The 13,642-nt window shown below is 42.2% G+C and overlaps 1 protein-coding gene across 1 annotated transcript in view; it reads right to left on the reverse strand.

Annotated features, from left to right (window-relative positions):
- The window catches only part of MTCH2 (mitochondrial carrier 2), a 107,424-nt gene that overhangs the window by 43,683 nt on the left and 50,099 nt on the right, over positions 1 to 13,642 (reverse strand). Inside the window, exons 4-5 of the mRNA XM_030200943.1 lie at positions 11,332 to 11,358; positions 9,212 to 9,268 (exon numbers count right to left, since the gene is read on the reverse strand). Of these exons, the coding sequence (XP_030056803.1) occupies positions 9,212 to 9,268; positions 11,332 to 11,358 (84 nt within the window). The remainder of the gene's footprint in view (positions 1 to 9,211; positions 9,269 to 11,331; positions 11,359 to 13,642) is intronic.

A 13,642-nucleotide genomic window follows, 5' to 3' on the forward strand; every position in this document is an offset into this window, starting at 1 on the left:
GCATTTGTATCCCACATTTTCCCACCTTTTTGCAGGCTCAATGTGGCTTACAATACATCATGAATAGTGGAAATAAGAAGTGAATAGACATTTGGTATTACAGAAGGATTTTGGGTTACATGATGATGAAAAACATGATAGTAATATAACAAGAAAGCATTGTAAGACAGTTTTGGATACATGTGGGGGTTCACATGTGTTGATCTTTGTGGTATGTCCTGTCAAAAAGATGGGTCTTCAGTAGTTTGCGAAAGTTGGTTAGTTCATAGATTGATTTTAAGTTGCGCGGCAGCGCGTTCCAGAATTGTGTGCTCATATAGGAAAAGGTTGATGAGTGCATTAGTTTGTATTTTAGACCTTTACAGTTGGGGAAATGAAGATTTAGGAATGTGCGAGATGATATTTTAGCATTCCTGGGTGGTAAGTCTATCAAGTCTGACATGTAGGCTGGGGCTTCGCCATGAATGATTTTGTGAACTAGGGTACATATTTTGAACGTGATGCGTTGAGTGGGAGCCAGTGTAGCTTTTCTCGTAAGGGTTTAGCACTTTCATATTTTGATTTTCCGAATATGAGTCTAGCTGCTGTATTCTGGGCTGTTTGCAGTTTTTTTTGAGTATTTGTTCTTTGCAGCCAACGTAGAGTGCATTACAATAGTCTAGATGACTGAGAACCAATGATTGTACCAGGTTACGGAAGACGGTCCTTGGGAAGTATTGTCTTACTCTTTTTAATTTCCACATTGAGTGGAACATCTTTTTGGTTTCGCGTGACTCTCAAGCGTTAGGTGTCGATCAATGGTAACTCCAAGAATTTTTAGGGTGTCCGAAATTGGTAGATTCAGTTTTGGTGTGTTGATGGTGGTGAATTTGTTCGTGTTGTGTTGGGAGGTGAGTATTAGTAAATTGAAAAGTGATCGTAAGATATGGATAGGTGAGATGGGCAAGGAAGGAGGATGGTAGAGGTAGGGAATGGAAGATGGGTGTGTAATGGCCCAGTAGCAGCACACCTATGCTGATTCCCTAGCCCCACCAGCTGAAAACTCCCAACAACTGTTCCTCCTGCATACCTTGTAAATAGCAGATGGCAATCAGGTGAGACAAGGATAGACCAAATCACCTATGGGACAGGGAGAGGTTCTTCTGCCCACCCATCTTGAGTCCAGGCCCACCCAAAGTTGGGTGTCTGGCTACGCCCCTGGTAATGGGGTTAGCATATTGTTCATAACGGGATAGTGAATGGGAGGGAAGAAAAGGGATGCACTAGAATGTATAGGGAGGTGTAGGAAGAGGAGTGTACTAGAAGACTAATACGGGGACATATTCCAGATATAGTCTTCGTAGACTGATCTAGGTAGTACAGATGGACTCGCAGATTAAGTCAAGTCTTTATTGTAGGCTTGCTTGAAGAGGTAAGTTTTTAGCAGCTTCCGAAAAGGTAGATGGTCAGTGACTAAACGGATGGATCTTGGTAAGGCATTCTAGAGTTGGCTGCACAAAACTGAGAAGTTGGATGCATAGTATGTTTTGTACTTAAGTCCTTTGCAATTAGGGAGATGAAGATTGAGATAAGTTCCAGAAGATTTTGAACCATTTCTTGCTGGTAGGTCAATCAAATTATACATGTAATCTGGGGCTTCTCCGTAGAAAAGGGGCGATAAATCTGAAATCTCATTGGTTAACTGCCACAGGCAGAATAAGCGAAAGAAAGTTGTTAGAGTGTACACTGGAGTCGTCGTTGTCATCGCACAACTGTAAGACTTTAACACTGGCTGAACGAATAGATGTTCTTAAAAAATTAGAAAAACAAAGGCAAGCATCTATTGCTAAAGAATATGGTGTCAATCCCAGTCAAATTTCAAGGTATCTTGAAGCAGAAAGATCAGCTTCTGGAAGACTGGCAAAACAATACAAATCCACACAGGAAACGTAAACGGGTGGGAAAAGCTGAGGATGTAGAAGATGCTCTTCTTCGGTGGTTTTCTCAAGTCAGGAGCAGACAGTTTCCTGTCAGTTGTCCACTGCTTATGGAGAAAGCTAATCAGCTAGCTGAAAGTCTTGGACTAACTGAATTCAAAGCCACTGTTGGATGGTTGGAAAGATGGAAGGAGAGGAACAACATAAAATTCAAGAAACAGCATGATGAAAAACAAGACGTTGATGACTTGGGTGCTGAAAATTGGGTTGTTTCAGTTCTTCCTACCATTTTGAACAAGTTTGCACCTCATGACATTTTCAATGCTGATGAAAACGGTCTCTACTGGCGAGTGATTCCTGATGGAACACTTGCATTCAAACAAGCTGAAACTACAGGAAGTAAAACGTCGAAGGACCGACTGACGATCCTCCTTTGCTGCAGTATGGATGGGAGTGAGAAGATGGAATCACTCATCACTGGAAAGAGCAAACAGCCCCGTTGCTTCAAGAATGTTAAGCGACTTCCTGTGTCATACGAGGCTAAAGCAAATTCATGGATGACTGGGGAAATTTGGAAGCAATGGCTAAAGAAGTTAGACACTAGAATGCAGGCACACAAGCGTCAGATTTTGTTGCTTTGTGATAATTGTGCTGCACACAGGGATGACGTCAGGCTGTCTAACGTCAAGGTGGTCTTCCTGCCACCAAACACTGTCTGATCCAACCTATGGATCAGGGCATAATAGCCAATTTCAAAAAACATTATCGGGCTCTTGTGCTATGTCGTCTGATGAGCGTTATGGATGACCAGACTGGCAAGGATAAACATGCTGTTGAACTGGCTCGTAATCTATCACTGTTGGATTCCCTACATATGCAGAAAGAAGCCTGGAATCATGTTACACAGGCAACCATTGTGAACTGCTACAAGTGGGCAAGCTTTGTTAAGGATTTGGAGAGGGACGAAATAGATGCAGCTGTTGCAAACGCGTCAGATGAACAGGCTAGTGAAATCCCAGCTGGTGTTACTGAAAAGGAGTTTCATAACTACGTAGCTGTTGATTACAATCTACAAACAGCTAACGACAGCACTGATGTCGAGATATGTGCCTACACGCAGGCAACAGCTGATGATGAAACAGATGATGAAATGAGCAGTGAGGCACATGCTGATGAAATTCAACAACCTCCTGTCACTTTTGCAAGAGCGCTGGAGAGTCTCAACACTGTGCGGGCCTATCTGGAGGCCACTGGTTGTCAGTGCTATGACAGTTTTTACCATCTGGCAGACGTAGTCTATGGAACTCACAGACACAAGAGTGTACAGACGACTATGACTGATTATTTCAAGTAAGCCTAACGTCAGTTAACGGAGACTGTATAACGTCAGTTAACGGAGACTGTATACTGTACGTATAACAGTACTGTACATATGTTTATCAGATTTCAAGCTTCTTTGGGTCACAACGGTTAAGTGCACGTCCGGTTAACTGCATGTATTTCTTTGGTCCCAGACCCTTGCACTTAAGCAGATTGCACTGTATTTCAAAGGTATTAATTTGCAAACAAACCTTTTCCAGAGACGGGAAGGTGGTACAGCTAGAGGGCATAAACTGAAAGGGGGCAGACTCAGGAGTAATATCAGGAAGTATTTTTTCACTAAGAGGGTGGTAGAATGCCCTCCTGCGGGAGGTGGTGGAGATGAAAACGGTAACGGAATTCAAAATGCGTTGGACAAACACAAAGGAATCCTGTTTAGAAGGATCGGATCCAAAGAAGCTTAGGGGAGATTAGGTAGGAAAAACGGTGCTGGACTAACTTCTACGGTCTGTGCCCTGATGGAGGATGAACAGATATGGATGGGCCGGAGTGGAGCTTTTTGGGTGCTTTGACAATAACTTCAGAAATTTTAGAACAAAGCCAGTGCTGGGCAGACTTGTACGGTCTATGCCCAGCACTGGATAAATCAAGAACAGGTATATGATGTAACACGTCATACCATAGGTAATGAGTTTATATTGTTGGGCAGACTGGATGGACCATACAGGTCTTTATCTGCCATTATCTGCTATGTTACCTGGGAAGCTTCTATTAAGTCAGGCAGTACGTGTGCTAACCTGGTCACTAATATTTTTGCAAACAATTTAACATCAGAGTTCAATAGAGATATAGGGTGATACGAGACCATGGATCCCCCGGATCTCCACCCAGTTTTAACAGCATGATCATTTGGGCTGTTTTAAAAGAGTCTGGCATATAATTAAACAAGTGGATCAAGGGGTTTTTAACCTGCTCTTGAAGAAGTTTATAAAACGCCACATGATAGCCATCTGGGCTTGGTGCTTTCTGCAGAGCTCTCTGCTGCAACGTTAACATAAGATCACCCTCCATAATAGAATCATTGAGAAACGATCGCTGCCTGGACAAAATCTAAGGGAGATCCAAATCATCCAAATACAGGTCCCCATTCAACGAACCCTCATCTGGTGTTGCATGGAGGGGCTCATAAAATTTCTGGAAGAGATCATTAATACCAGAGTCAGAACGTATCACACAACCTCCCGGTCCATGCAGTTGAAGAATTCAGGAGCAGCCCCCTTTGTTTTTAACCAAGTGGGCTAACATCTTTCCAATTTATTGCCGTGTAAGAATAACTGATATTTATAATAGTCTTGGGATTTGATTGCTCTCTGATAGAGCAATTTGTTTAACACCGTCTAGGAAGCCAACAAACCAGTTCTCTGGGATTCAGTTGCATGTGTCCCATACAGTATTCTGTGCCTCACCAAATTTTCTAACTGGATTTCTTTATCTCTGAGGTTCCAAGCTCTAGCCTGGTATGATATTATTTCACCTCACATCACAGCCTTTGCCGTTTCACAATAGAGATCGGGTTGGGTGGTGTGCAGCTCATTATGATACTTAAAAGATTCCCACCTTTCTAAAACAAAATAATGAAATTTCTGGTCCCAATAAAGTTCCAAAGGGAACCTCCAAGGGTATCTCTGAGAGTCTCTTGGCTGTAAAGCAAGTTGGAACCAGATCAAGGCATGATCGGACATCCCATATGGGACTATTTCTGCTGTTGGTATTTTAGAGAAAAGGGCACTAGAGACCAATAAATAATCTATCCTGGACTGGGATGTGTGAGCATAAGATAAGTGTGTATAATCTCTAGTAATAGGGTGAAGAACCTGCCACACATCAACCAAATCCAGAATACTACAAATGAGCGGTAAACCCTTGGAACACTGAGTAGTTCTCAGGGGAGCGAATTGTGATATCCAAATGAGGGTCATACACTGAACTAAAATTCCCTCCACCCCCCACCCCCCCATTACCACCCTGGTAGGAAGATAAAAGGTCCATCAGTCCCCTAAAAAAGTTTTTGTCAAAGACATAGGCGCATATACATTACAGAGCACCAGAGGCTGACGATCTAAAATGACCGCAGTCAATACATAGCGCCCTTCTGTGCTCTGAATGGTGAATTGCACCTATAAATCAAGAATCTTGCAAATAAAATCAAGACACTCGCTTTATGGTGCACCGCTGAGGCATCTACGAGATGACCAACCCATCTTCTCTTAAACTTTGCGTGTTCTACGAAGGATAAATGCATCTCTTGTAAAAACGCTATGTCAGCTTTTTGACGCTGCAAAGTCTAACACTTTAGTTCTCTTGATAGGGCAGGAGACTCTGCCCAAATTCCAGGAGACGATCTTAAATGATCCCATATAAACTGATAACATCTTGTATGACAGAAAAACTCCAGAATAGTGAAAAGAGGGATGCCCCCAGCCCATGGGACCCCTCCCGAGAATGCATCCTCCACAATGCAGTATTTAGGACGGTAGAAACAGAAAGAAAATCTATACTCAAACTAATACAAAAGATAAATAAAAAACAAAAGGAAACCCCTCCCACCCCACAGCCTCACCAAAACCAGACATCTCCCTCCCCAGCCACATCCCATCCCCCTCCTAGCAATAGCTGATGTCCTCTCCTAGGATTAGGATCACTCAGAGACTGTATCCACCCCCTCTCCCTCCCCGGGTGCACTATAGGAGATAAAACCTATGAGTACATACCAGCATAAGAAATGAGGCACAAGAGGTAAACAGAGACCACAGCAACTGAATCACAACAGAAAAAAAAAAGAAAGACAAAAACAGAAGAGAGAGAGCCAATGGTGATGTCCAATAAAAGCCTCAAAAGGCAGCACAAAACACTCTCCAAGGACACACTAGAGAGAAAGGCATCAATAAGTGTAATCCAGTGGACCATTAGATAGTATAAATGAAAAATCAAAATTGAACTAAGGGCGAAAATGCTACCAAACCAGGAGGCTGTAAAAAACAAAACAACCCCCCCCCCCCCCCAAAAAAAACCCAAACAAAAACAGCTGGCTTTAGTAGCAACACCAAAAAGATGAGCAGGCCAAAAGAAAGAGGACCACCTGGTCCACGAAAAGAAAAGAAAAGAAAAGAAAAGGAAAGAAAAGAAACCAGAGGTCCCTCAAGAAAAAACAGCCAGGTCCAAAACTGTCCAGAATGAAAAGCCGGTAGAAAAAGTCCAAAAACAAAAGATCTCCTGCAATGTCCAGACAATAAGAGCAAATCTATAAATCCAACAGTAAATACTGTAGTCATCCATATGGGAGGAAGATAAGTAGCCTGTCTGCAGCTGAAAAAGGTCCAAGTGAAGCGGATACCCACTGGGAAAGACTGCTCCTTCAGATACCACGAGCTGCCTCAAGATGTAGCAGACGGCAGCTCCAGTTGATTAGCAAATTGCAAAGCCTCCATAGCCAAAGTGAAGAAGTGTGTTTTGCTTGCATAGGAAACCCTCAAATGTGCCGGGTAGACAAAGGTTGACAGCACCTTCTTTGAGTGGAGCAAATTGCAGATTGTAGATTATGATGACAGTCATGTGCCTGGCTGACACTACTGCAGAGAAATCTTGAACACACAAAATTCTAGGATTATCATGTTGAAGGGGGCCTGTAAGTCGCAGTTCCCACAAATTCTCCTGCTTGTGGACAAAATTTTAAAAAGTTTTAAAATAACTGTCCGAGGACAAGGACCAGAAGGCCTAACCTGCCCCAATCGATGGCCAGCAGCAGACTGAAGATTCAAGACTTTGGGCAGCCAGCTTTCCAGAAAACACTGATTCCAGGAGACCAGCCAGTCAGAGATTATACTGATGAGACCGGCTCTCCAAATCATTGATCTTATCCTTTAATTTAGCCAGTGTAAGCTACGTGTCTTGCTGTTGGCCGCCATGCTACTGCAGCTTGTCCTCGACATCCGACAGGCATTGTTCACAGGCCAAAAAATCAGTTCTTAAATCTTTCCAGCTTACCATCCACAGACTCCAGCTTAACAGCAATTTTTTGTCCATAGAAGATTCCAGGAATGCCATGACTTCTGCGATCTAAGTGGCCCAGGCTGAGCTAACCAAAGTCTGGCCCAGGGACCTTCCATTTGCCATTTTGCCATCCCCCGTGCGCACGCGAGCTACGTCTTTCTATGGTATTTTTGAGGTCATAAGTAGCAACTGGTGAGATCGAAAACCACTTCTTAGAACAGGAGATCTTCAGAAGTAAGAATATAAAAGAAAAAAAAATACTGCTGGATGAGCCTGGGGTCTAGATGGTATGCAGGGGGCTCAGGAGCTCAGCTCTTCGACAGCCGCTTGCTAGCACAGCATCACGTGACCTCTCGACAATTGGAATGGGTACTGGCAGGAATTAAATCTTTAAAGGTCTGTTTTTCAAAGTATAAGTATGGCATGAACATTATGCGTTTTTGTGTGTTTATTTATTTATTTTTATAAATGCCCAACTGATATAAGCTGTGGCTCTGAAACTCCCTCATGCAACTCCTTGATGCAGAAAAATTTTGGAATACATTTTTTTTAATTTATTTGCATTCCTATTTCCTAAGAACCTAAGTAAAATATTTTGTCATACTTAGCTACGGGAGAATGCCAATGAACCAGAAGCTCATTTGCATCCTGTAGCTAAATACTATAAAAATGGATTAGCACACGAGGCCCTAGAGTATTAAATTTCATCTCAGACCCCAAGATTAGGGCAAGAAACTGCAAAATCTTGAGATGATCCCACTTCCAAATCCATCACTGACTCTTACACAAGGTGTGAATAAGACATTTAACCAGTGCCTTCTGCAATCACCCACTCTAACAAGCTCCTAGTACAAACAATTACTACCTTTTTCTCCCTTTATTTGTAATTATTTTTCTTACATATTTTTCAGCTAGCAATTTCTTCGGACCTCCACCTCAAGACTTCATTTGAAACTATCTGGGAATCCCCCCCCCCCCCATTTTACACACCCTCTTAACTTACTTTAGTCCAGTCTTGCAGCAACAACAGGCTGCAAACCAGAGAAGTCAGGGTTCAATTTCTACATCTCTCACTGACATAATTCATGACTTTAGGCAACTCATTTCACCTCTACAGTACAACTTAGATTGTGAGTTAATTTGGATAGAGATATAACTCATTCATTTATTTATTACATTTGTATCCCACGCTTTCCCGCTCATCGCAGGCTCAATGCGGCTTACATAGTAACAAGAGAATAAACCAGAATGTAGCTTGCTTTGAGCTCAGTAGAAAAGGCAAGTAGTAAACCACAAAAATCCACAAACCAAAACTAAATCCTCAGCAGAGGGCTAGGCACCAGGGCTCTTTCTGCAGTCCTGGGCCCTAAATTTGGCCATTAGATGTTGCTGTTGCACAATGGTAACTCCCTCCCCACATAGGATGCATACTTTTATAGCATGGTTTGTTTTTTTCACATCTGTAAAGTGGTTTTCTCTGTGTGACAGATGTTTTATATATTTGAAGTGGTAAGGCAAAACTAAGGAATATGACCTAATGCAAACATATAAACCTTATGGGAAATGTTGCAGTATTCAAAAGCTGGATCCCTTGTGACTATTTGTAAAACTCCCTCTCCACCCTTCACTCTCTTCAGTTTTGTGCAGAAAATGAGCTAAACTGAGTGCATTTCTAGAATCACATGTAGATTAACATATTCTCCAACATATATATTCAAAGAGTCCCCAAGTATAACATCCAGACACTATTAAGAGCTGCAGATACTGACTCAGCATTTTTTTTTTTTTCAAATCAAGACCAAAATACCAATGGTGAGACAAACAAGACAAAACAGGGAATGGCGATAGTGATACAATGATACTAGAGAAGGGCTCCAACATTTGATTTTGTTACCAGTAAGAAAAAGTAGGTAGCAGCTCTGTACCTCCTTGACAACTTGGTCAATCGATGATAAACACTCTTTCTGCCCATTTGCCATATCCTGAAGGGAGAAGAAAAATACATGGGTTCTTTTAAGATTGAATATTGGCAGAACAGATGAAGACACTAGTACCAAGTCCCCTATGGTGGCTTCTCTAGGAAAGACTGACATATGCCCCACACCTAACCTTTGCCAAATGGGTAGAAAACCAAGAGGAAGACAACTTTGGCTAACTCTGAGAGCAAGAAGGGACAGGGAGTTTACAGAAATTTGTAGTTTTCCTACTTTCTTTTCCACCAATAGAGATGAAGGTGGGGATTTAGAATGAAGAAGGTGGAGAGAGTTATATAAATTACCACTGTCCCTACTATTCCTTTCATAGAATCCAATAGAAGTGGGAAGCATTAGGATCGAATGAATAAATTCCACACACTTCTGGCAAAGGACTCCAACAGCAGGTGTTCTAGAAAAGGGATAGTACATAATGCGATATTCTTGAACAAAATCCATAGCTTAGGCTTTTTAGCACCCCTCTCCAACCAATCCACTAATCATAACTTCAGTAGCCACAATCCATGTTCTGTTTACACAGCTTATGTTTGTAAATCTGTGTTATACTATTCGTGTTCTACGGATATCTTGTGAAAGTCTGCAAGGGTCATCTAATCTTTGATCTCACAGTTCATGAATTCTGCATATGATCCATACCTTAGTCTCCCTGGAGTCCCTCTATGTACATTCCTTAGCTCAGAAATCCCCATTTCTAGTTTTCAGCTACCCCCCCCCCCCCCCCCACTTTTTTACTCCTTGTATCTATACCAGGCCCATAAAACTGACTAAAAAGATCCTTAACCCTTCCTATAAATACAATTCTAGAGACTACCAGGACCCCTGGCAAACAAAGTTATTACCTAGTCATGTCATCAGAGAACTATGTCTTTAGCTTACAGCAAAATTCCAAGAGATCATATCTCTCTTTTACATCTACAGGCAGGAAGCTGCTCCTCTAAAGGCCTGTGTTCTAGTTTGGATTGTAGGAGTCATCCAATGCATCTCCTAACCAGAAGTTAGGTTGTGAACCAGTTGATACCATGCTACACTTTTTGCTAAGTTGGACCAATGTACTTAATAGTCCTAAAAGTGAGGGCTAAGACTGTCAATATCACTAGACATGGGTAACCAGTACAAAAGGGAAAGTAAAGGCATGGCTCTCTTCCATTTTCTACTTCCAATGATCAATCTGATGGCAGCATTCTGTTCTACTTGTCATTTGCCCACACTCTTCTGGGACATCCTTGTGTAAATATAATTGCAGAATGTGTTACCACTACTGCCTACATTATAGTCTTTAATCTCCTCACACTGGAGGAAAGGGTATAATTGCTTTACCCACAAAGACAAGAGAAAGCCTTTTCTTTACAGCTATTTGAGTCTACAGAGAAAGCACCAATTTGAAGATAATACCTGCAAAGTAAGTACAACCACCACCTCTGGTGACCACCTCAGTCTTTCCAATGTTTAACTTTAATCTGTTATACAAGGATTTTCCTGTGGTGTGGGTAGGTTTGTCAGTTATAAGCTTTCTAAAAATCATTAAAAAAAATGGAAAGGTTCCTGATTGTATTAAGGACGCTGACAGATTCCTCAATCTTCATAGATCTTATTATAATTAGGGTTTCAGTTCTTAGGTGTTTACAAATTGTTAACCTAGGTGTTTATTTTCAAGCTAATTAGGGGTTGTTTGAGGGTGCAAACTAGGTACCTTTTCCAATGGAATCAAATGTGTACATTTGTGTCACTTAGGTACCATCAGCATAGAAAAAGACATACAACCTGAGGGGTGAAGAGTATTAGCAGAGGTGTTATTCTTCCAATATTTATCCAATAAAAATCTATGCTTTTTTTCCTTCATCATGGACATTTTATCAGTGTTTATTGGCTAACATCTACAATTAGAAACCCTAATCTATGGAAACCTAATAAATCTCATCTATAGGAAAATTCATATCCTATATGCAATGTTATTGATCACAATTCTAAGTCATTAATTTTTGACTCTTAGCATAGATGCTGGTTTTTCCTTTCTGAAGGGAACTGATTAGCAAAAAAAGTCAGTTACATACCTCTGCCTGGTCATACTCCTGGTATTGCTAGGAGGAAAGAGAGTCTTGTTAGTATGTAACAAACATGAATGAAGTCTAAAGTTAGATGTTTTTCTAATTCCAAGTAAAGGAACAAGTCTCACACACAGAGAGGCCAATGTAATAAGAAATGCTAAGCTGTATTCACTGTGAATTGTGCACACGTTACAGCTCAGAGGAACCAATGTCAAAGGGACTTCTGTTACCGCATTACTACTGCATTAGCTATTGTCCCCTCAAAAACAGACGTGAACACAAGCCCTGAAGGCTTAACACAGTTCTTTTTTTAATGCTGGGAATTTAATTCCTGGTCTAGGTCGGGTACAATGCTAGTGTTAATGTGGGTAGCTCTGCCAGATTTATATGCCAGCATGATGGTGGGTGGGGACTTTAATGAAGAGTGGGACCCTAGTGTGGACAAATCCATGCCGGGGCAACCTGTGTCCTACCACACAAACAAAGGACTGCTTCAGATGAGCCACCTGTTGGATCTCGTTGATGTATGGAGGGAGGTTGCATCCCTCAGACAAAGACTATACCCATCTCTCTCGGGTGCATTCCACCCAGGCCCGAATAGACTATCTCCTTATCTCGAGAAGGGAGTTTGGACAGGTGGTGAAAGCAGAGATAGTCACTTAGGAGACTGGTTTGGTCAGACATAAATTCACACACCGGTAGAGTTGGAACACTCATATTATGCTCCGTTCAACTTTTTCTCCTTGTTACATCACACGACAACCCAGATACCTAGTCATTCCAGACAGAGTGTGTTGCTTGGACCTTTAAGGGAAGTATGGAGGGTACCAGTGGAGAAACTGGGGGGGAAATGCATTCACATCTGATCAGCTTTCCATTCGGGGAAACGGTGCCTTTAGACCAGGACTGGAGAATTCTACTTTTTTTGCAAGGTAGCAGAGGGGTGTATCCCTTCTGGAACATTTATTAGTGGGGGAGGGCGATTTACTCATGTTTGAGCACTTACAAGATCGGGTGGGGGCCACTTGGGGAAACTGTTTTGCGTACGCATAAATCAAACATTATGTATCCACCTTAGATAGGTCTCTTCCAGGGAATCAATTGGGATCCCGAGTTCGGGACTTCTTTCAGAAGGTGTCAGACTCGGGTCTATCTGTGTCAGGACTCCATAGGGCTCTCACTAAAAGAGATTCCTGCAAAAACTTCACCCTTTTGAGGAATAGGTGGGCGGAGGATTCTGGGGCACTCTTGGAGAATTGGGATGTCTCTGCCACACTCCGGGGCATCCTTGCCCTGACAACAGATGTGAGGCTCAAGAGAATGTGAATATAGGGTGATACTTCGGGCATACATGACCAAAGCACAATTTGCCCAAGTGGGGGAGTGCAGGGAGCTTAGTTGTTCTAAATGTGGTCATCCCCTTCATACTTTCTTCCATGCTTTTTGGTTGTGTCCTAAAATTCAGAGTTTTTGGGAGCAGATCAGGAGATTTGTGTCTATATTGTTGGAACACGACATACGAGGGACACTGGAACAATTTTTACTTGATAAACCCAGAGCCTACTGCCCCCTGCCTAGATATGCTATCCTCTTATGCCATAAACTAAGCCTGGTGGCTCGGAAAGTTATTTTACAGTACTGGACATCACCGGACCCTCCGGCATTTTGGCACTGGAGGAACCAGGTGTATATTTTGGCTTCTTGGGAGGCTAGGGAGGCGAGGAGGTCCCCCAGAAGTGAGAAGAGCTTTATGTTGCTTTGGAACCCTTATCTACAAATTTTAAGTCCTCGGGGGCAAAGCCTTATTGTTAATACTCTATAAATGATGCATATGACAACTCTACTCCTGCTATTCTCTGTTGAGCTTCTACTTGGGTAGGGGACGTAAAAATGAGTCCTGGGGTTATCAGAGCCTAAGCCCATGGGGCCAGATTTTGAGATACTGGGGGAACGGGGGATGAGAGGGTTTTTTTTTTTTTTTTGGGGGGGGGGAGGTATGCTACTTTTATAGTTAGGATGAGTTGTTGGTATCTAGTCGAGGTTAATTAATTTAATGTGTGTATATTTATCCTGAACTGGGGGGGGGGAGTGGGGTTGGGGGAGATGTTGGGGTTAAACTAAAAGTTGAAGCTGATGGTTTAGAATGTTGGCTGTATGCACCTCTTTTGTTCACATTGTTTCAGACACATAAGGTAAAATTATGTATAATCATACCTGATAATTTTCTTTCCATTAATCATAGCTGATCAATCCATAGACTGGTGGGTTGTGTCCATCTACCAGCAGGTGGAGATAGAGAGCAAACTTTTGCCTCCCT

This window comes from Microcaecilia unicolor, chromosome 4 (genome assembly GCF_901765095.1).
Source record: "Microcaecilia unicolor chromosome 4, aMicUni1.1, whole genome shotgun sequence".
NCBI classification, from domain to species: domain Eukaryota; kingdom Metazoa; phylum Chordata; class Amphibia; order Gymnophiona; family Siphonopidae; genus Microcaecilia; species Microcaecilia unicolor.